The following is a 23,443-nucleotide window of genomic DNA, read 5'->3' on the forward strand; positions in this document are numbered from 1 at the left end:
GGAGGGGAGGGGAGGGGAGGGGAGGGGAGGGGAGGGTAGGGAAGGGAAGGGAAGGGAAGGGAAGGGAAGGGAAGGGAAGGGAAGGGAAGGGAAGGGAAGGGAAGGGAAGGGAAGGGAAGGGAAGGGAAGGGGGAAAAACCCTTTTGAATGGATAAGTACTGCAGCAGATTGGCCTGACAGGTTACAGAGTGTCTCCCCATGGAGATGTCTGAAATCCATCTGCCCACGGTGCTGGGCAATGCACTGCAGGCAGCTATGCACCAGGAGGGGCTATGAGGAGTGGTCTCAGTGCCACTTAAATGAATAACGCTTCTCAGTTACAGCTAAAGATGTGAAATCTGAACAGGATTAACAAAGGAAGAGCGTTTGTTTGTTTCTTTTCCTTTTAGCACTTCTTTCCCTGTGCTGTTTGCAAACAGCCGTGCCCTCTCACACCTGCAGCGTGGCAGTAACCGACCTGAGAACAACCTGAACCATCATTTATTATTTTACTTCCTGCTGAAAACACTCTGCTTTCATACCCAAATGCTACAACATCACAGCCGTAAACCTAAACCTGCAGTTTACGTCACTGAGGTGTTACTGAGGCACTGTGAGAGCTGAGGGACCTCATGAGCTTTTTCCTAAATCATTGAATTGTTTGAAAACCCCATCACTGCACTCAAGGTTTGACATTGTTCACGAGCTGGAACAACACGATGCATTCCCCTGAACCAGGCCCTGAATGAGCTCTTTCTGTAGCTCAAAGCAGAGCGGTTTCTAACAAGGACAAGAATTTTGGCCCAGATCACACCACAGTTTCAGCTCTCACTGGTTATTCCTACAGCACCATGTGTAAATTCCAAAGGTTTTAACAGTTGCAGGTTACACTTTATTTGTTTTTTCCCCCACTGTCACATTTTTTGTGCATGGAGCTGTGCAGTGCAATGAATGCTGTGCATTTGCAGCTGGCACTGGAAGCAACGTGCTGTTAGAAAAGGAGCAGTTTGTTCCACAACCTTTGCAACAGAGCATCTGAGACTGGAAATCATGACTTACATTCCCTCCATGGCAGAGATAAGCTCATGCACTGCGCGCTTCAAAAATGCAGTTGTCGTTTTCCTTGTGGGATTTGTTTGTGTTTGTTTGTTTGTTTGGGGGTGTTCTGTTTTGTTTTTCCCCTCTGTGTCACCTGGCATGCCTGGTCCTGCAGAGCTCTTCCCAGGAGGGCAAATTTAATCTATTTGGTTCCCTGAGAAACAGCTTTCCTTGAGGCAACTGTTGATACCTCTTGACTGAAACAATCTAATTTCCTGGGGAAAAGAGTTCAGTTGTTGCACATTTGTTTTAGGGTAAGTGTAAGAACACCGTCTACAAGTGTAGGCCACAGAAATGCTCCCAGGAGTGGAAGAGCCCTATGAGGGCAGGCTGAGGGCTGGGGCTGTGCAGCATGGAGAAGGGAGGGCTCTGGGGAGAGCTGAGAGCGGCCTTCAGTCCCTAAAGGGGCTGTAAGATGGGGACAGACTCTTCAGTGGGTCTGTTGGGATGGGACTGGAGGAAATGTATCAAACTAAAAGAGGGGAGGTTTGGAATGGATATAAGGAAGATTTTACACTGTGGGTGGTGAGGCAGTGGCACAGGTTGCCCAGAGAGGCAGTGGTGCCCCATCCCTGCAGACAGCCAAGGGCAGGGATGGGCTGTGAGCACTGATGGAGCTGTGGGTGCCCCTGCTCAGGGCAGGGGTGGCACCAGATGGCCTTTAGGGTCCCTTCCAGCTCCAACCATCCCGTGATTCTAAGTGTGCTGAACATTAACAACAAGCATAATAACAATAAATAAGATGACAATAACACTTGGATCCTGTGGGGAGGTTGAGCTGTGCACTAAATAGAGGGGGGAAATTCTCATAGCTTTCTATTATGACCAAAATACTTCACAAATCGGTCACTGATCTAAAAACCAGATGGGAAAGAAGCGTGGAGAGGCGGCACCTCGGCTGCGACCGACTCGTGCAAAGAAACGAGAGCCTATACAAAATGATTCCAGCTGATCAATAGAAAGGCAGAACTCGCCGGGACCCTCACAGCCCACCCGCAGCGACGCCCTGCCGGCAGGTTGGCGCCTCCCGCATCCCGCCGCTCCGCACCGCTTCTGCCGACCGAAAAGCACAGAGATCCGCGCCGCGGCCCATCCTCCACCGCGGCGTCAGCACGGAGCGGGGCGGCGGGCCCGGGGCGGCCCGGGGCAACACGGGGCAGCGCATCCCCGGCCGCCGCGCCCGCTGACCTGCGGTAACCTCGGCGCCGCGCTCCGCCGGGGTGAACGACCGCCGGAAAGCGGCCCAGCGCCGCTCGCTCCGCCGGCGGCGGCCTCGGCCGTCCCCTCCGCAGTCACCACATCGCCTTATCGCCTAGCAACACCCCCACGGGCTCCGCCATTGGCACGGCCGCGCCCTCGCCCACTCTTCCCCGCCTCCGCGTTGGGTGCCGGCCCGGCACTGCGCGTCCCTTTCCCTTTGTGCGCCTCCCCCAGCCCCCCTCGGTGCGAGGATCGGGGCGGCGGAGCGCTCGGGAACGGCGGAACGCGGCCGGGGGGCGGGGCGGGGCTCGGCTCGGCGCCCTCCCGGGTCCGCCCCGGTGCGCTCGGGACCCCCTCCTCCTTTCCCTTCTTTTCCTCCTTTTCCTCCCCTCCCTTCCCCCTCCCTCGGAACGGCTCCGGCGGGCAGGGGCTGGCATCACCCCGGGGCCGGCTCAGGGCGGCGCTGCCCCGGCTCTCATTGGACTGCGGCGAGGAGTAAACCGTCAGCCCATGTGGCGTGGCCGCCGGAGGTGGTGGCTGCTTAAATAGCGGTGGGAGCTAGAGGGAGACAGTGAGGAGAGTGCGGAGCATCGGCCGTGCGCAGCCCGGCACCGGCGGCCGCCGCAGCGCCTGAATCCTCGCGGAGAGCCGCCCCGCCCCGCCCGGATCCTCCCGGCACGAACCTCCGCGACACGCAGGTACCGGCGGCCGGGATCGCCGCGGCATCCGCTCCTTTCTCGGCGCCCCGCGGCCGGGCCGGCCCCGTGCGGTTCCCTCCCACCGGAGAACGAGAAGGTTCCGCGCGACCGCCTCGCGTCTCCCGGTTTCGTTCGTTCCCTTCGTTCCCTTTCTCCCGCGGCACAACGCGGCGGCGCCGAGGCCGCTCCCCGCCGGCGGGGCGGTGCGGTTGTGGGCCGAGCCGTGCATTGTGCTGCCGGCGCACGGCCATCTTGGCGGCGGGCTGAGAGCCTCGGAGGGCCGCGGGCGGTGAGGGCCGCTCGCCTTTCTGCCGAGAGCCGGCGGTGCGGAGCGGCGGGCGGTGCTGAGCGGACGCGGAGCGGTGCGACTGCAGGCCACGGGAGGAGCGGGGAGCGATGCGTGCGGCTCTCAGGAGGGCCGATAGCTGCAGCATCCCCGCACGCGCACTTTTTTTTTTTTTTAATTATTATTATTTATAACCCATTGATTGTACCCCGCTCTGCTTTGGATGCTGTGATTCCATCCGGGTCGTGGTTGCTGTCTTCTCCCTTCTGTCCCCGCTCGGATTTCATTTTCCTTTCCTGGCATAGGGGGAGCAACCCGCTGTACTCCTCCAGCTCCAGAGCACGGGTTTTACCTGGCTCAGAGCTTTATTATAAGGAGCTGCGTTGCACCCATTTATATTAATAATTCGGAGGCTTTAAAAACGAAAGGGGGGAAAAAGAAAATCTCGATCCACTGGAACAAAAGGTGAACATCCTGAGCTCTGCCCTTCTTGAGGCAAACTGGAAATCATGGCAGGCATTGGAAGGCCGCGTTTAGTGAGTGAGTTTGGAGGACAAAGGCTCTACATGGAGAGCGGTTATAAAGAGGTATGCTGGAGACTTCAGTTGGTATAACTCAGATCTGATCGCTGGGAAATCAACAGGGCTGCATTGGTTCTGTGAGTGTAACCTCACCTGCCTTTCTCACACAGCAGTCCTGAACCCGGCTGTGTTTCCAGATAAGAAGTGCTGTTTTGAATACTAAAACGCACCGCTGCTTTGCCATTTGTGTCGTGGCCGATGGTACAGATCCTGCCTGCAAGCAGGAAGGGATAGTGAAAAGGTCTTTGTGAAGTTGAAGCTGTGATGCACAGATTGACATCAGCCCAACAAAATGAAAAGCATTCCCTGTTTGCTTCTGTTCTGTGGAGTTTTATTTTTGGAGACGGGCCTTGCAGCTCCCTACAAGAGATGCTCCTGTGAAATGGTAGTTTTAATTGTCCCTTTTGTGAATGATAATTGGAGATTAGGAAAGCTGGGCTGGGATGCAGTCAGATTTGTGAGCTAAGGAAGCAAACCTTCGGTTGCAGTCTGTGCTGAAGGAGCAGTTGGGAGATCCCAGCAGGTCGGGGCTGCCTGGAGTCAGTAGCACAGGGGTGATGCTGAGGATTCTGTTCCACCATAGTGAAAGCAAAACAGGATTTGGGAGCTCTTCTTTCGTTGTCTCTGTGCTTTCTTTTCATCCCTTCCAACAGCACTCACTTAACCTCAGGTGAATGGAGGTAGAGCAGAATAAGAAAACTGTTCTCTTGGAGATTGGTGAGTTGGGTACACGTGGGAAATTGAACTGTCCTCTCCTCTTTCCTCTCCTATAATCTCAGCTGTTGAGCCGCTAGAAACGGTGGTAACAGAATGATTCTTTTCTTCTTGGTTTAGAGTACTGGAACAAGCCCACCTTGTCAGGCAGCCAGTGTGGGAGGCAGATAACCAGAGCACGAGTGTAAAATGATGAAAGCTGTTACTAGTCAATAACACCAGAAGGGATGGTTAGTTATTACTAGTCTCAAATGGAATGAGTCAGCAACGCAATATCATTGCAAGAAAAGATATTGTGTAAATCCATTGAGGTGATAGTTTATGCCTAAACGAGGTTGCTGCTGGTACATTCAAGGCTTTGGTGTTTTATCTATGAAAATCACAGGGAAAACAGGAGAAAATGGGTACTGGATGTCTGGTTGGATCCAACAAAACGCAGCCTTAAGGAACTGGAGAATCCCATCTATCACTCCATCTTTCTTGGTCTCCTTCCCTGACCCATTGCTGTTTGCCTTGCTTATCAAATGTAATGAGAATGATTCCCTAGGTATACTTCCTGATATCAGATCACCTCTAAAACAGCTGTAGAAAGAATTTTCTTTTCCGGCACTGTCAGTGACTTCAAATACTTCAATACTTTAAAAGGGATCTACAGAGAAGAGTGAGCATTGGCTGTATGGAAGCACTGGAATGTGCCATTGGGGGCAATGTCAGACGTTAACATAGCACACCTGTTCATGAAAGATGTCCAAGGACATCATGGGTAGCTGTAACATCTGATTGAATCACTGTTTAATCAAGGATTGCTTCATTCACGATTCCTTCTCTTCCCACTGGTTTTCTGCAGTAAACCACTTCAGCTGTGTGTGCTGCTGGCTCCATAACCAGGCATCTGGAGCTCTTCGTCCAGTTCTCTGTGCACGTAAATCCTTACGTTGTGGCTCTTATTGTCCACTTACCCAGCTAAAATTAACTTCTTGGCCTTTATTCGGCATTTTTGATTACCACAGCATCTTATTTTTTGCTGCCTTTGGCACAGTTTTGCTCAACTGTGCTGATACCACGCTGGCAAAAAGAGCTTTGACGATCGGTTCCGCTTCTTGTCTGTGTCAGAGCAGTGCTGTGCTGGGGTTGGCCATACCTGGAGCTCTTCTGATGCTCTGGAGGCAGGGGCAATCTCAGATGTGAGGTTTCAGTCTTCTGACACACAGCTTTTCTTCCCTTAGAGATCAGCGCTTGGGAAGGTGAGGCATAGAACCGAGCTGTGCGGCTCTTGTATCACACCTGGCCTGTGAGCTCCAGATCCATTCTTTCTCTGCAGAACTGCTGGGTGCACAGCAGAGCTGTGGGCTTCTGTTGAGTCTTCCAAGCATGGTGGGGACCCCAACAGTAGCACTGATCCAATAGAGCTTTGTGAGGGGAGAGCAGAGCAGGCTGGGCCTGGTACCGCTGGCTTTGCTTTTGGGGTGTATTTTCCCATTCAGGACTTAAGCACTTGAGCCTTACTGTTTCCCTTCTTAAGTGAATGCTTAGTGTGGGATGGAAATTGTGTTGTCTGCAGTATTTGACGCAAGGCTGAGAAATCCCAGATGTCCTTTGGAAAGCACTTTGGGTTTTGCTCCCAGGAGGAGTGGGCTGGGTGAGGTAACAGCTCTTCTGCCTCAGAGCGTTGCATAATTCCACAATTACTGCACAGATCTGAATGGAGATACGTGCCGAAGGGAAGAGGAGTATGAGGGATCCCAAGGATGGTGTGTGTGTGCTGTACTGCCTAAAAGCTGGGTGAAGCAGAGGGCTGTGCTGTCGCCAGGCAGGTGTGATGCTGGGAGCCAGTTGAGGCCTATGTCTTGCTCAGAAAATCCAGCAGTATCTGAAAGAGGCTGTGAAAACATTCCCAAATGAAACTGCTTGGGTTGGAAAAGCAGCTATCCATCCAAGCACTTATCTCGGAGTACCCAGTGATGCTGTTCTACAGGGAGGAGATCAAGCCCCAGCAGTGCTTTTGGGAAGAGCCCACGTGGCCTGTGGAGCATGATCTGCACCAGAAACCCACATCAGGTCTTCCATCTCAAAGCATTTCCTTCAAGACTATTAAAGCAGACTTACAGCACCCAGTTTTCATTGTGATTTTTTTTTTTAAATTATTTTTTTAATTTCTTAAGAATCCCACATGTCAATTCTGGAGGATATTTTCCTCTACTTAGCAGAAGGATTTAGTTAGCATTCACAATACTTCCTTATGTCTTTTGCTCATGCAACCACGTGTGTACATAGAGGAGAAAAACAGATATGCATCTCACTTGTCTACGCAGGGTCTGCTAACTATAATGTGAGCTTAACTGGAACATCAGGTTAACTCACCTCCTTTCTGCTTAGTTAATGCTTTTTTAATGTAATGCAGAAGAAGTTGTGTGCGTTGACTGTGCTACGAGCTCTCAGTTGTGCTGTGAGCTGGATGGGGCTCTGAGCACTGATGGAGCTGGGTGTATCCCTGCTCACTGCAGGGAGGTTGGACCAGTTGGCCTTTAGGGGTCCCTTCCAACTCAAGCCATACTGTAGATGGCTGGTTGTGCTGTGTGGAATGGTGCTCTCTTGTGTTGTAAAGGACAGGCATTCAGAATGCTTGTTCCTTGGGACTATCACTAAGGTATTCCCCTATACACAATCCAGGTCCTTTCTGCCAACCCTTGTTTTAAAGCTGCCCTCTCTGTCCCAGGCACTTGGTTCCTCCTTCCCAGTCTCCTGAATACAGCAGCAAAGAGTTCAGTGCTCTATGAAATGTTTTGCATATAAAACTTCTCATGTCAGGTATTTAAAACAGCACTAAGCTGCATTGGAATCTTTGTGTGTTTTTCCATCTGATGATTTTTTTTTTTTTTTTTTCTTTTTTCTTTTTTTTTCCTCCTGTTTCCTCCACCAGGCTTTTTGATTATTGATTTTTAAGTTAGCATTTCGCTTTGGAATGATCGCAGAACTTGTTTTGCTGCTTGCAAGGTTTGCCTTGTAATTATGTATTTTACTATATGTATTTCATAATTTCCCCACCCACCTCCGCTCCAGCATGTTAATCTTTCTTCTCTGCTGACTTTACCAAAGGCAGAGCTGCTCCTTTAGAGGTAGACCTGTTCCCGTAGGAGCTGCTGGTTCTCAGGGCCCAGCACTCCTTCAGTTCTCTCATCCCCACAGTCTCCACAAATCCTGCAGTCCTTTTGATTATTTGGGATATCTTTTTGTTCTGGAGGCTCCACAGGCTATTTCTGTGTGGGTGTTTCCTCCCAGCAATCCACTTGTTTGTCACAACATGTTAGGAAGGCAGGAAAGCTGTTCTTCTGCGTGAAGTCCTACAAGTCTTACTGCTTTCTCGGATCTCAGTAACAGAGAGAAGTTTGGAGATGGAAGACGTGGTGATTGCAGGCATAGCAGGAAAGCTGCCGGAATCTGAGAACTTGCAGGAGTTTTGGGAGAACCTGCTGAATGGAGTTGATATGGTCACAGAGGACGATCGGAGGTGGAAACCAGGTGAGCACTTATTGCCTTTCCTTTTGGAGCTCAGAGGAATTTGCCCATGGAAGGAAAAGATGAATCAGATGCAAAACCCCACTAAAGAGTTGTAATTAATTTCAGATATGTGACCGAAGAATCCAGGAACAAAATGCTTCTATGGAGGTTTTAAGTAATGCATTTTATAGTCATATCCCACAGTCATGGCTAGTAAATAATACGTAGTTTGCTTCCAGGGAAAAGCATGCTTCTGGCAGAGCAGCTGTGCAGTGTGAGTCCTGGACCTGCTACTGGTAGCTGTGGCAGTAAGACTTCTCTGCTCTTTTTCTGGGCTCAGAAGTAGCTGGGGGACTCCATGTCTGGGACTTGTGGCTTCTTAAAACGTTCTTTTCTGTCTGATTATCCTTCTGAATTCAAGCTAGTGATATGCAGAAGCGGAAAGTAGCTTTTGTTTTTATTCTAACTGGAACCACCGAGTCAGTCTGTGTGCTTGGCACATCTTATCAGGTTCAAATGCTTAGTATCAGACAGGTACCTTTTGCTGCCATATCCAGAACAGTCTTTAAAAATCACAATTGTTTTAGTATGCAGCGTTTTAATTTCCAGATGAGATTAAGAGAAACAAGTAGATAGGTTTTATGCAGCACTCCAAGTGCTGCAGTTGGAAAGTAATGTTTCATGTGTAATTGAGAATCAGCTGTGGTCATCCTGTGCTCTGTGTCAGCTGGTAGCTGCCTCTAAACTGATGCAATCTGTGATATGGTGTCACATTTTTCTTCTCAGGAATTTATGGACTGCCCAAAAGAAATGGAAAGCTCAAGGACATAAAAAAATTTGATGCCTCCTTCTTTGGAGTCCACCCCAAACAAGCTCATACAATGGATCCTCAGCTTCGCTTGTTGTTGGAAGTTTCTTATGAAGCTATTTTGGATGGAGGTGAGCTATGGATGGATAGCTGAAGAGGGAAATGTCTGCTGTATTGCTTCCAGGCAGGAGACATGCACCTGTGTGATCACTAATGAGAGAGCCCTCACAATAGACAGGAGACCAAAGAGCTGGTACAAGGGTTAGAACAAAAGCCATTTTCTCCAGAGCTTGAACTAGGAAATCTGCATCGACTGCCAGAGAATCTCCACTGGTCTCACACAGTGGAACCATTACTACAGAAACATTTGAACAGTAACAGCATGAGAGCTTTTTGTATGTTGATGTCCCTGCAATCCCTACACTCTGGCTTTACTGTAATATTCTGTAACAGATCCCTGCTCAGGAATAACTGTAGGGCAGAGGAAAGATGACTCCCTGAGAATTCTTATCCCTGGTCTGCAGAAGGTATGGTGGAGATCCTACTTCCAGAAGCAGGAACCTCCTTTCTCTCACTTAAAGCCTTACGTTTTTTAGTTACATACCCACACAGCCAAGAAGTTCTTTCTTTGTGTTAATTAATTTCATGTCTGAATATAAGAAGACATGGAAAAAGTTGTAACTGGCTCACCATTAACAACAAATTAACGCTTCCTGCTCTGCTGCTGAGCCTCTGTCCCAAGGCTTGAATAATCTGCTTGTCTCCAGAACTCCTGCAGCACAAGGAAGGAACAGCAGAGAATAGTACAAGTTGAGTTTTCCTTGCAGTTTTTTAGAGCATAGTTATTTCTTGTTCCAACTTGTTGGCTTTTGTGCCCAGGAATTTTTCTTTTCTTTCTTATACTTCATATCTGGGCTTTACTTGTGTACAGAGTGAGGTATTGTATGCTCAAGACATCCCATGTGCTGCAGCTGTCTAACTTTCTGTCTGCTTTTCTTCATGCTAGAAGTTTGATTTTTAGCTATCTGACTTCATAGTTGTGCACTTCTACATAAGACTCTAGCCATGCCCATCTAAGTTGAAAAGCTGTCTATCTCTTATACACACACGTGTCTGTGTTTCTGTGTGTATACTCACATACAGAGCACGGTATGTTTTGGGCAATAGCAGAGTTCTGGTGAACTGTTGTAAGAAAAACAGCTTGAACAAGCAGGAGCTCTGCAGAAGGTCTGTTACTGAAGCAGGTAGAAAGGCACCTATGAGCAAGAGAGCAATGCTGCAGGCCTGCCTGGAAGGGACAGTATAAAGTTGTGTTTGGTTACTTGGTGCCACCTGTGCCTGATACTTTCCTGGTTTTCCTCTCATGATGAGTTTGTCAGCTGTAACCTACTTTCCAATATCCCTGCAGGCATTAATCCAACTGCCCTCCGTGGCACAGACACGGGTGTATGGATTGGTGCAAGTGGCTCAGAAGCTGCTGAAGCCCTTAGCCAAGATCCAGAAGAGCTTTTGGGATACAGTATGACTGGCTGCCAGCGTGCTATGCTTGCCAACAGGATTTCATACTTTTATGATTTTACAGGTAAGTGCCCCCAGACCTGTCAATACTTGCTGATCAGCAAGTGCAATTTCAGCATGGTTGTACAACTGTTTCTCTGGGGGAGTGGCAGGGATATGGTGACAGAGATTCCTTTAGGATGAGAAGCCAGCCTGCAACTGCTGTAAAGTGGCATGTGAGTAGTGAAAACTGTGATGTAACTGTGTATTGAGAACCATTATGAGGCTTTGTGCTTCAGCTGTTGAAGATGGCTGTAGCTGGGATTCATCTGAAAGATCTCAGGAGATCTTCTATCTGCCTTTAGGCTGCTATTTGCTATTGAACTGTAGAAGTCAGCAAGCCCAGAGGCAAACTGGCTGGAAGAGGCGACTCTTTTTGAATAAAGTGAGAGAAATGGGGGAGGCACCAGCCTGAAATTGACTAAAGGTGTAGATGTGGCTTGAATTGTGTCTGCATTTGAAGACAGAGGGATGGGAATCACTCCGGAGAGCAGAGATCATGGCAAGAATAGCATGAGGAAGGAGGAGTGATTTATTTTTATTATTATTTTTTTTCCTACTGCTGGGAGTAGGGAAGGGGTGTTATTTGCCTACATGATGCTGTCACGTCTTTTTAGTTGATGGAGATAAAGAAGAAAGTTTGAGAGGTATCCCTAAAGCCAAACTGTGTGGGTTTGTTGTATTTTTTATTTTTTATCTCCTACAAATCTCTTACTAACTGGCAAGCAGGAGAAGTGGTAAATCTTGTCCCCTGGCGTATAAGGATTACCTGTAATGTTCTGGTTACTTAATATTTTTTTAATGCATTTGTCCCGCGATCCTATCCTGTAGTCTTTGGAGATTAATTCTAGAAAACTAGCAGTATATTTAAACAAACAAACAACAACCACCCTTTTCCTCCCTCTTTATTTCCTAAGGACCAAGCTTGACTATTGACACAGCCTGCTCCTCCAGTCTCATGGCTCTAGAAAATGCTTATAAAGCAATTCGTCACGGGCAGTGCAGTGCAGCCCTGGTAGGAGGGGTCAACATTCTGCTGAAGCCCAACACTTCTGTGCAGTTCATGAAGCTGGGCATGCTTAGTCCTGATGGTGCCTGCAAGGCTTTTGATGTTTCAGGTAAGGCATTACCATGGAGAATTACCTTGCAGTAGGAGATGAACTTATTGCTGGGTCTGTGGTGTAATGCTGTAGTAACGGTGCAGGTAACTCGTCCAGTTGTTCTTAGGTGCTCTGCTTGGGACATGAATGGGCTTTATCTGTGTTGCATGCTCCCTTAAGCCTAGAAAATTACCTGTGGGAAAGAAATTGTATGATTTATTTCTGTGCCAGGGGGAGAGAGTTTCCATCCAGAGATGGAGGCTTTCTTTCATCACTTGCGATGAGAGGTGGACATTAGTCTAGGACATAATTCTTTAAGCAGACATATCTATTGTATTCCAAAGCAATGTACTTGAGGCAGTAGGTCAGAAGCAAAGTGACCTTAGTGTGCGGTGGCTTTGATGCTGAACAGACTCATGACATGTTCTGTCCCTGTTCTCAGGAAATGGATATTGTCGCTCTGAAGCTGTTGTTGTTGTGCTCTTGACCAAGAAATCCATGGCTAAACGCATCTATGCCACCATAGTGAATGCTGGGAGTAACACTGATGGCTTTAAGGAGCAGGGTAAGTCTTCGTCTCTGAAAAGTGAGGTACCTGCAGAACTGTTGAGTCTGCAGTCTCTCATCAAAAAAGGGATGCTGTGGGTTTTCTGTTATTAGATGTGTGTGTTCTTAATTTGCTTGGATTTTTTGTTTGTTTTCAACTTTGATAATACAAAGTTCAGGACCCTATTTGGGAAACAAATGAAAGTGGAGAGTAACAGGAGAGTCCTGTTGCTAGCATAGTCTTCCTCAGGGTATATGATAAGTACTGTGACTGGAAGGCTCTTTTTCTGCTACTGTCCTGCTTCTCTCACTCCTGGAGATGCCGAGTCTCACAAGTGTTGCTCACCATAAACACAGCATATTCTGTTGATGGGTATCTTCCTGTGGCACTCTAAGTCATTGGTTTAGTTCAACTTCTGGTTCTTTGGCTCTTATTCCAAAGGGTCCAAGGGGCTGCCTGTGTTTGTTGCAAAGCCTTGAAAAAAATGTTGCTTTCTTCTGTAGCTCCAACCTTTTGAATGGTGCTGAGTCAGAACAGGAAGCTTCTGGTGGGGGAGAGGAATTGATGATGGTTTTGGTCCTAGGTGTGACATTCCCATCTGGAGAGATGCAGCAGCAGCTGGTTGGTTCTCTGTACAGAGAATGTGGTATCAAGCCTGGAGATGTGGAGTATGTTGAAGCTCATGGGACGGGCACCAAGGTCAGCATGGGCTTTTTGGTTTTGGGGTCTTTCTTCCCCTGCATCTCTTACCACGCTTTCCCATGAGATTATTCTGTTCTTCTTTCAAAGTGAAGATGAAGGACTTGCACTTCTTTCTTTTACTTCTGGATTTTACAGACTCCTTAGATTTTTCTTTTCTGCTGTGTTCTGAAAGTATTAATTGTTCTGATTGTTTTCTTGCTAGGTTGGAGATCCGCAGGAAGTAAATGGCATTGTAAATGTCTTCTGCCAGTGTGAGAGAGAGCCTCTGTTAATTGGATCAACCAAGTCAAACATGGGTCATCCAGAGCCAGCTTCTGGGCTTGCTGCATTAGCCAAGGTAACAACGCATGGCTGGTGAGGGAAAGCACGGAGGGCTAAGGGACTTAGGTGGGAGGTTGCCACAAGCAAAGATAAAAGTTTGGGGTTTTCAGTGCCAAAAGAGTAGCTAATCCTTTGGGCTGTTTGTCTCCTCCATCTCTCATGTTGGTGAGGAGCCAAGTGGGATAAGGCTACCAGCTTGAATAAACTGATTGCCACCAACCAACCTACTAACTGCTGCTGAAAGCAGGCAGTCATCTCAGCCATAGCTGCCAAACTGCTTAGCAGAGAGCTAGCTACTGTCCCTGCTTGTTTGATAGCTTTTTATTGACAGCAGTGTTATCTGAAAGAGGAGAAAGAAGATATTTTTAGCAGCCAGGCAAGACTTTAAAGCAAGACTAGCGTAGCTTTTCAGTTAGGAAGGATCTGTAAGCTAAGCTTGAAACCACTTACTTTAAGGCATGGCCTTAAACCTTGCCTAGGTGAAGTAGATAGTACCACTATGAATTTAGTGTCTGTGAAGGGTCTCTGTACAAACTTAAATGGAAATGTTTTGTTGTATGCTACACGGTCATTTATAGAAGAACACTAACAGCAAAAGAACATCTGTTGCAAGAAAATGTGGAACACAGAGTATTTTGTTTTGTCTTTCAGGTTATTCTTTCTCTGGAACACGGGCTGTGGGCTCCAAATCTTCATTTCAATGATCCAAATCCAGATATTCCTGCTTTACACGATGGCTCCTTGAAAGTGGTTTGCAAACCAACACCAGTGAAAGGTGGCCTTGTCAGCATCAATTCTTTTGGCTTTGGAGGTTCTAATGCTCATGTTATTCTGAGGCCAAATGAGAAGAAATGCCAGCCTCAAGAGACTTGTAACTTGCCAAGGCTGGTTCAAGTTTGTGGCAGAACACAGGAAGCTGTGGAAATACTAATTGAAGAAAGCAGGAAACATGGAGGATGCAGCTCATTTTTAAGCCTGCTCAGTGATATCTCTGCAATTCCTGTATCTTCCATGCCCTACAGGGGCTACACGCTAGTTGGCACTGAGAGTGACATAACAGAGATTCAGCAAGTCCAAGCATCTGGTAGACCTCTCTGGTACATCTGCTCAGGTGGGGCCACAGTTTCTGCATTCTTCTGTAGTAATGAAGCTTGTGCAGTTGGATCTTGTGCACTAATCTTGTTTTCTGCTCTTTGGCATAAGGAACTGTCACACAGTCTTGTGATATGCATAGGAGAATTGTGTTTCCTGTGTTTTAGCTGATGCTTCCTATTTGTCTTCTGATGAAAGTCCAGGAGAATGGAAAAGCACTGCGTAACTTAGAGGGGTTTGGAAATGTGCAGTACATTATTAGGATTCTTTCACTGCCAAAGCAAGTGTGTGAGGTCCACCCCATCTTGTGGAGTGTTCCCAAAGCACAACTTCTTCATGCTTTATCCTGCAGGTATGGGAACTCAGTGGAAAGGTATGGGCCTGAGCCTTATGAAATTGGATCTGTTTCGCCAGTCTATATTGCGCTCCGACGAGGCTTTGAAGAGCACAGGACTGAAAGTCTCAGACCTGCTTCTGTCTGCAGATGAGAACACTTTTGATGACACTGTCCATGCATTTGTTGGGCTAGCTGCTATACAGGTAAGACTGAAATGAGTGGAGGAAGGAGAGGGGTTATGGGCACAGGAGCGCGTTCTGCTATTGTATCTGATTGGTAGTGCTTTGTACCACTTAATGGAAGTTTGTGTTTTGCACTCAGCAAACGGTAGATAATTGTTGGAGATCTCAAGGAGAGTGAGTTGTACCCTTGGGAGCTGCTGCTTCCAAGATGCTTGCAGAAATGTTGATGTAAACAGATCTGTGGGTGTGATGTGGGGTAGTTTTTCCAGGAGACTGAAGAATGTCTGAATTTCTGTGTAAATGTGTGCCAAGGAGCAAGGTTGTATAGAATGCCTTCTAAAATTTGCTCTAAAAACAAGCTAAATGATGTCTCTTTAATTCTGGATGAGTGTCAAAGGGGGATTCATTGTCTCATAGTAAACCAGGGGCAGAGCTTTTAAAGTAAACTGAAAAGCTGGGCTTGGCTCTTGCTTTGCATGAACATGCTCTTGGCAACCTCCTGTTGTTTGAAACAGCTTCCTAGTGGAAAGACCCAAACAATGAATCTTGAGATGCTTTGAAATTGAGGCTGGAGGTGCTGCTGGGGGGGAGGGAAGCGATGAGGCCAGGGAGAAAGTCTGTCCAAAGTTCTGTATCCTTACACCTGCTTGGAATCACTGATTGTGCTTTTCCCTGCAGATTGCCCAAATCGATGTGCTAAAGGCTGCAGGTCTGCAACCTGATGGGATTTTGGGTCACTCAGTGGGTGAACTAGCTTGTGGCTATGCAGATAATTCCTTAAGTCATGAAGAAGCTGTTCTTGCTGCTTACTGGCGGGGCCGATGTGTGAAAGAGGCCAAATTGCCCCCAGGAGGGATGGCTGCTGTTGGTAGGTATACCCTTGGCACTTGTTTCTGCCTCCTAATGCTTAGGAAGAAGCTTTCTCCTGGTCAAGCTGTACTCAATGTTTCTGTAAATCTGTTTGTTCCACTACTCAGGGATGTTCTGAGCTTTGATCCCATCAGTTTGTCCTCTGTGGCTTTATGGTGACCTAAGTGTTTTAAAATAAGATGGCTATTGGTATCATAAAAATAGAGAACAGTAGTGCTGCAGTAGTCAATTAAAAGCAGTAAAGCACTTCAGATGAAAGCTGTTGCAGGTCTAATGCAGTGGATTTGTCTATGTTACCTGTTGGAATCCTTGTTTTCTTATTTTAACTGATGCTATAAAGGACTATGTATCTAACTCAGCTTTATTTTGCTCAGTGTCAAATACATTTATATCACAGATTTTAGAGTGCTGTACGCACATGATGGTTTTCATAATCAGGCTTTGAACTCAAGCTCCTGCTGTGACTTGTTCCTATGGAAAAACATATGGCCAGATCCTGCATATGTTAAGCTGACTTAAGCCAGTTTAGAGCTGGCTGGCCATCACTGCTGCCAACTTCCTCAGCACTTGTGAGTGCCTCCCATCAGGGCCTGTAGATTTGTGAGCGAGTTTGCCTAGGTGGTCTCTAGCTAGATTCTTCTCAACCACAGGATGGCCCAAAGATTCTCCTTCTCTTGTGCTCAATGTCCCACTGATAAAGAGTGTTAAAGCCATGAGGTTAACGTCCTTTGCTTTTGCAGAGTCACTTCTGGGTAGAAGGAGGATGTCTGAGTTAAGTGCAGTTAAGATTGCCTCCTCTCATGAGGCTCACTGCTTGAAATCCCTGTTTTGACCCCAACTCTTCTTCTGTAGGTCTGACATGGGAGGAATGTAAGCAGCGCTGTCCTCCAAACGTGGTACCAGCATGTCACAACTCTGAGGACACTGTCACTGTCTCAGGGCCTCTGGTAAGCAAGGAACCAGTACAGTGCATGCCACATCTATGAGTGGAACCTTGGAAGTTGTAGTTTGGAGGAAAAATGAAGCTGAGCTAAGGTTCAGCTGCCTGGAAAGAGAAGCAGGGTTAAAGTGGTGGGAGGGGACGTGGTGCTTAAACACCCCAAGTTTCTCTGAAGGGAAGTGACGTTATGGCTTCAGTAAGGTAGTAATTACAGATTGCTGAATATTCATATAGCCATGGGCATAATGAGTGATGAATGATGGTGCTGAGAAGGACAATAACCTCATTACAGATACAACTGCCCTTAAGTGGCAAGTATTAAAGCGCATATAGGGAGTACAGCAACTCAAGCACATCTCAAAAATGTTGTGAGCTGTTTTTTTAGTTACCTTATATTCTTCTTAGGACTCTGTGACTGAGTTTGTAACCAAACTGAAGAAAGATGGGGTGTTTGCAAAGGAGGTGCGCAGCGCCGGAGTTGCATTTCATTCCTATTACATGGCATCCATTGCACCAGCACTGCTCAGTGCACTGAAAAAGGTAATGCTGCTGAATCACAGAGTGCTTATGCTGGGGTACCTGCATTTCAGCATTGGTTGTAATGAGTTAAGTGGGGTCCTTTCCTCAAGAGGGGAAGGAACGTTCTCGAAGAGCGTCTATGAGACCTCAGATGTCAAGTCTTACCACCTTAAGCTGAAGGATGACCTCAACAATCAAGATTAGAAAAATGTCCCACAAGAAGGGAGTGAAGCTGCTCAATCTTACCTGTGTTACTCTTGACCTGTGACCTGGCTCTTCCTTCTGTCTCTCTTCCTTGTCTGTCTGCAGGTCATTCCACACCCTAAACCTCGTTCAGCGCGGTGGATCAGTACATCTATCCCTGAATCTCAGTGGCAGAGTGATCTTGCCAGGAATTCCTCTGCAGAGTATCATGTGAACAACCTGGTGAATCCTGTGCTGTTCCATGAAGGCCTGAAGCATATTCCAGAGAATGCTGTTGTGGTGGAGATTGCTCCACATGCTCTTTTGCAGGTACTGTATTTGATTATGGCAGTGTTGTACCATATCAGTCCTGCTGCAAGGAAGGGGATGGGAGGTGTAAGAATTAAGGAATACTGTTTTGGTTTGGTTTTGTGGTTGGTTGTCTTTCCAGTTCTGAGAATCTTCTTCCTCCAGTACCTGAAATCTTCCCCAGTTGTAGAGGTTTTTGTTTAACAATAAATAAATGGATCCCAACACACTCTCACTTCCCCATCCACGCACTCAGTTTGTGGTCATCTTTCATTGTCATGTGCTTTAGATAGCTGACAGTTAGCTCTCCAAACTGCAGTAAGGAAAATGCATAATTAGACCAAATAGGGTGAGTGTGTGTGTAAAGCAGGGCGGAGGGGAAGAAATCAAGACTGACAGGCCCTCTGTGTGGAATCTGAGTGGCAATTTGTTTGGGAGAGACTTGTATGTAATATTCATGATGTTCTGCTAAATTTCTTCCTTGCAAGACATGCAGTTTCTTGGGTGGCTGGAAGGGTATTGTGCTGTGCTGGTTCTTCCCTGTTAAAATGTGCATATTCTAGCACCTGTCTCAGAACTCTTACTGCAGAAGTAGTGTGAGAAAGCAGTTTTTCTTTAGTGGAGGAGGGGGGAAAACAGAAACAAAGTAGTAATGCCTTCTGATGATGACTGCTGAACTTCTGACCAGGCTATCTTGAGGAGAACTTTGAAGCCAACTTGCACTATTCTACCTTTGATGAAGAAGGACCACAAAAATAACTTGGAATTCTTCCTAACACAGACTGGAAAGATTCATTTGACTGGGTAAGGAGAACAGGGGTGAGTAGGGTATCAGAATTCAAGCCTACTCTTTAGTGTGTGTCCTCACAAGTATTGAAATACTCCTTCAATAAACTTGGTGGGAAAAAAACCAGCTTTTACACCTATGCTTCATGTATTTTATATGCTCACTTAAGAAACATTGCCCTGGGTTAGAGGCTGCTAGGGCTGGGTATCTTTCAAAGAGAAATTCCGTTCCAGAGATCTGAAAACCTGAAACTGGCTCTTATGAATAAACTTTGCATCTCATAAGCAGTTAGAATTACAGATCTGGCTGCAGTAAATGCTTGTGGAGCTCCTGGAGATGTCTCAGATGGGGAGCCCAAGAATGAGTGCTGTCTGACCTTTAAGTAACACAACCAAGCTTTTGTAAATTCCTTTTTTTCCTTCCAACTGTCTCAATCCTTTTTGTCTTTGTAGAATAAACGTTCTTGGAAATAACTTGTTCCCACCTGCGGAATATCCTGTCCCTGTGGGAACACCCCTTATTTCTCCATATATCAAATGGGACCACAGTCAGGACTGGGATGTTCCAAAAGCTGAAGACTTTCCCTCAGGTTCCAAAGGCTCTGCATCTGCTTCAGTCTACAATATTGGTATGTTTGTCTGTAGCTGTAGTTCTTGTTTTTCCTGCTTTAATTCTCAGAGGAGAAAAGATAGCGGCCTCAAGTTGCACCAGAAGAGATTCAGGATTGGGTATTAGGAAAATTTTGTCAGAAAGAGAGGTGATGTATTGGAGCAGGCTGCCAGAGAGGAGGTGTTGGAGTCACAATCTTGGGGGGGGGTTAAAAAATATGCAAATGGGGCACTTAAAGACCTCAATTAATGGTGGTGGCAGTGGGTTAACAGTTTGATTTTTGAGATTTTTTTCCAACCTTCATGGTTTGATGCTTTTATAAAATTAGGGGAAGGATACCTCAGGGGTACTCAGCATGCTTGCCATATTCTGAAGCAGAATGTATTTTTATTTATATAATTTCAAAAAGACTGGATCTACTTCTGAAATGGGATAAATGAATACAAACAGAGAGGGAAACTGTCCTGTTTTGGACTGACAGCAGTTTTAAGAGGTTAATGTTTTCAAGCAGGATTGTTTGGGAAACAAACAATCTCTTACAGAAGTTGAGGGTGAATGATCTCCTTGTTTACAAGATTTTTTTCTATTGTTACACTGATGTTTTTTTCTTTCTCAGATGTGAGTCCTGACTCTCCTGACCATTACTTGGTTGGTCATTGCATTGATGGCAGAGTCCTGTACCCAGCCACTGGGTACTTAGTGCTGGCTTGGCGAACTCTGGCACGATCTCTTGGCATGGTCATGGAGCAGACAGCTGTTATGTTTGAAGAAGTTACAATCCATCAGGCTACTATCCTTCCCAAAAAGGGTAAGTAGGAGATGCTGACACAACTGCAAAACTAATGAAAGGAATGGAAGGAAGGAAGGGCGAAAATGCAAAGAGAAAGTGAAGAGAAACATAGGGGGAAGAATAAAAGGAAGAGTGCAACGTGACTGTATGAATTCACTACTTTGTTAAGTCAAGTAGCACATCTTATGGCCATCTCTGTTCCTTGTTGTCTGGAATGAGTCTGGAAATGGTGCTGGAGGATGGAGGAAATGAATGACCTCACAGTACTGTCTTCCTCAATGTTTCTTGCAGGATCGACACAGCTGGAAGTACGAATCATGCCTGCTTCTCACAGCTTTGAAGTGTCAGGGAATGGGAACTTGGCTGTGAGTGGTAAGTGAAAGAAGTGTGTGTTCATGCTTTGGACTGCTCAAATCCATTATGTATGGACACTGATTCTTATTCTTGCCACTGTGCCCGTTAGGGAAGATCTCCCTCCTGGAAAATGATGCTCTGAAGAACTTTCATAACCAGCTGGCTGACTTTCAGAGTCAAGTAAACGTCACTGAGAAGTCTGGCCTCTTGATGGAAGATGTTTACCAAGAGCTGCATCTTCGTGGATATAACTATGGGCCAACTTTTCAGGGTGTTTTGGAATGCAACAGTGAAGGTAAAATTACTTTTTGTTGAAGAAGGATTGAACAGGATTACTGTGCAGTGAGGAATATTTGGTCTTTTTGTGTTAATCATCCACCTAACTATGCTTCATGGAGTAGTTATATTTTTAGTGTGATAATGGAGAGCAGTTAAATGTTTGACAGGGCATTAGGAAAGCTGTTATTTCCAATGTAGAACTGATTATGGGAGTTTTCAGGGGAAGCTGGGTGCATACAGCAGGCTGCAGTTAAGCAGTAGCTTCCCACATCTATTGAATAATGAAATCACAGGCTTCCCCTTCTTTTTCTGCAGGAAGTGCAGGGAAGATTCTGTGGAATGGAAACTGGGTCACCTTCCTTGACACCCTGCTACACTTGATAGTCTTAGCAGAGACTGGGCGCAGCCTCCGCTTGCCCACCAGGATTCGCTCGGTGTATATTGACCCTGTGCTTCATCAGGAGCAGGTGTACCAGTACCAGGACAACATAGAGGGTAATGTCTTCTGTGCTTGGGCTTTTAGCCGTTGCTTCAAGTGTTGTGTGTGAATGTATGAATTCCTAATAAGTAAGGATGGACTGTAGGTGCCCCTCTTCTTCTCCAACCTTTTCTACAGATCCCTCTGTGACAGTCTGATGTAGCACCTGCTGTTTATATGATCACCCAGAATAAAGTCCTTAGACTGTTTGATGCAAATTTACCTTTATTTCCTGTCTTTCAGCTTTTGATGTTGTTGTTGACCGCTGTCTTGATAGCCTCAAAGCAGGAGGTGTTCAGATCAATGGACTTCATGCCTCTGTGGCACCACGGCGACAACAGGAGCGGATCTCTCCCACTCTGGAAAAATTCTCTTTTGTTCCCTATATTGAGAGTGACTGCTTGTCTTCCAGCACCCAGCTTCATGCCTACCTGGAGCACTGCAAAGGTAGGATGGGGTGGGTTTGTTTTCACACTAGGGGAATCTTCCAGCCTGCCAGATTTGAGAGAATATGTTCATATCACTTCAATACTTAGAACACTTAAGAAATAGTGTTAATCTCTGTACAAGACTTCGTGAAGAGCCCTATGCGTGCTTGCTGGAAACTTAAAAGTTGCTTCTGCCTCAGGTACCTCTGGAATGTAAAGCTGATGCACATGGGCATCCACCCTTCTGTATCAGTCAGTGTGTCAGATGGCAGAACCCTCCCTATAAGCAGAGAGGCAGAAATCAGTTCCTTTATGGAGCTCCTTTATGGAGAAATCCTGTCTTACTTCAAGCGTTGTGAAGAAAGCCTATTTCCTCAAGTTTTTGGCTTTCTTTTGTGTTTGTTTTTCCTATTATTTGCAAAGATGGCTCAGATGACATGTCTGTTCCCATTTAATTATAAGCACAAGAGTATACCCCAGGAGGAAAAGTGTTCTGGTGAGACATGCTGAAGAAAGTTGCGTTTGCCACAAGAACAGAATCGAAGATTCTGAATCTGTTCTGAAACCAGTAGCACAGAACAGTGCTCTTTGGATGGGGAAACATCTGCTGTTCCCTGCTCATCACCTTCTGAAGTGTATCTTTGTTGCTGATCTCATTCAAGATGAGCTGGTTTTTTTCATCTATTTATAAAGCCAGAAATCATCTTCTGACTTTAGCATCTGTGGAAACTCAGTATTTTCCTCCACAGCTGCCTAAAGCTCTCACCCATCAGAGACTTTCTGTTAGATGCCTTCTTTTAGTTGGAGCCTTTTCTTGTGTAGTTTTGGCAGTTTAGATTGCCTTGGCATTAGCCTGCTTGTCTGGGGGCTGCAGCTGCTGTGTGATCTGTGATTATGAGAAGGTGCAGAGACAAAGACGTGCACTGTGTCTTTGTGACTAGGCTGGTGATACAAGGTGCTGTGCCTTGTGCTGCTTATCAGCTGAGCAAAAGCAGGGGGAGACACTCGCCTTGGGAAGAGGAAAAAATTATCTGAAACGTGACTCCTCCTTTATTTTCTTCTGTTCTGCAGGCCTGATCCAGAAGTTACAAGCTAAGATGGCACTGCATGGTGTCAAACTGGTTATCCATGGCCTAGAAACCAAAGGGGCTGCTGCAGGGTCCCCACCCACACAGAAGGGCCTTCAGCATATCCTTACTGAAATCTGCCGTCTGGAACTGAACGGAAACCTACATTCTGAGCTGGAACAGATTGTGACTCAGGAGAAGATGCACCTCCAGGATGATCCCCTTCTCAATGGCTTGCTGGATTCTTCAGAGTTGAAGACCTGCCTAGACGTGGCAAAGGAGAACACAACCAGTCACAGGATGAAAATAGTGGAGGTTAGCTGAAAGCCTGGGATGGGACCATACCTGAAGTTTTCAGGCCTCCCAGTAACTTAATATTACTTCTATTGTTCCAGTGATAATTCTGAATACTGTTCATTTTTAATTTGATTTCCTCTCTCCCTATCTTTTCCTTCTCATAGGCTCTGGCAGGAAGTGGACGTCTGTTTTCTCGTGTCCCAAGTATTCTGAATACTCAGCCCCTGTTGCAGCTGGAGTACGTTGCCACTGACTGCACCCCTGAAGCTCTTTCAGCTAATGAAACTGAGCTACATGATGCTGGAATCTCCTTTAGCCAGTGGGATCCCTCTAGCCTCCCCTCTGGAAATCTGACCAATGCTGACCTGGCAGTATGCAACTGTTCAACAAGTGTTCTAGAGAACACAACTGAAATCATCTCTAACTTAGCAGCTGCAGTGAAAGAAGGAGGGTTTGTTTTGCTGCACACCCTTCTTAAAGAGGAAACTCTTGGAGAAATTGTCAGCTTTCTTACAAGTCCAGACCTACAGCAGAAGCACGGCTTCCTGTCACAGGTAAATGACCTGCAAGCTCAAATACTTTCTCAGTGCTTAGTCTGGAGTCTACTGCTTGCATGCTTTGTTTTGATAAATGTTAAGATGTTCCTTTACTTTGAGGCTCTCTGTAGGAATATATGAAAGCAATACATTCAAATCCTGTGTGGGGTTTGACAGGGTGGTTACTATTCTGTTTTTTTTGAGTATCTGCTTGTTTGTAAGACTGGTATTCTAGCCAGGACTTTGGGATGCTAGTTCTACTGCATTCTGAGGATATTTCAGGGAGGAAGGAATAGT

General features: G+C 46.4%; 1 protein-coding gene across 1 annotated transcript in view; it reads left to right on the top strand.

The window, feature by feature from the left end:
- The first annotated feature begins 2,868 nt into the window (after positions 1-2,868).
- FASN (fatty acid synthase) overlaps positions 2,869-23,443 on the top strand; it is a 36,072-nt gene continuing 15,497 nt past the window's right edge. Inside the window, exons 1-23 of the mRNA XM_042833246.1 lie at positions 2,869-2,975; positions 7,929-8,075; positions 8,841-8,993; positions 10,271-10,444; positions 11,337-11,537; positions 11,962-12,084; positions 12,650-12,765; positions 12,971-13,105; positions 13,741-14,200; positions 14,534-14,721; positions 15,379-15,568; positions 16,423-16,517; positions 16,916-17,050; positions 17,339-17,542; positions 18,210-18,325; positions 18,761-18,936; positions 19,534-19,725; positions 19,999-20,079; positions 20,171-20,356; positions 20,656-20,835; positions 21,062-21,265; positions 22,318-22,628; positions 22,775-23,164. Coding sequence (XP_042689180.1) covers positions 7,949-8,075; positions 8,841-8,993; positions 10,271-10,444; positions 11,337-11,537; positions 11,962-12,084; positions 12,650-12,765; positions 12,971-13,105; positions 13,741-14,200; positions 14,534-14,721; positions 15,379-15,568; positions 16,423-16,517; positions 16,916-17,050; positions 17,339-17,542; positions 18,210-18,325; positions 18,761-18,936; positions 19,534-19,725; positions 19,999-20,079; positions 20,171-20,356; positions 20,656-20,835; positions 21,062-21,265; positions 22,318-22,628; positions 22,775-23,164 — 4,137 coding nt within the window. The 5' untranslated portion in view covers positions 2,869-2,975; positions 7,929-7,948. The remainder of the gene's footprint in view (positions 2,976-7,928; positions 8,076-8,840; positions 8,994-10,270; positions 10,445-11,336; positions 11,538-11,961; positions 12,085-12,649; positions 12,766-12,970; positions 13,106-13,740; positions 14,201-14,533; positions 14,722-15,378; positions 15,569-16,422; positions 16,518-16,915; positions 17,051-17,338; positions 17,543-18,209; positions 18,326-18,760; positions 18,937-19,533; positions 19,726-19,998; positions 20,080-20,170; positions 20,357-20,655; positions 20,836-21,061; positions 21,266-22,317; positions 22,629-22,774; positions 23,165-23,443) is intronic.

Source organism: Centrocercus urophasianus, unplaced genomic scaffold (assembly GCF_019232065.1).
Source record: "Centrocercus urophasianus isolate 14NV4802_14NV808 unplaced genomic scaffold, USGS_Curo_1.0 seq_41, whole genome shotgun sequence".
In the NCBI taxonomy this organism is placed as follows: Eukaryota; Metazoa; Chordata; class Aves; order Galliformes; family Phasianidae; genus Centrocercus; species Centrocercus urophasianus.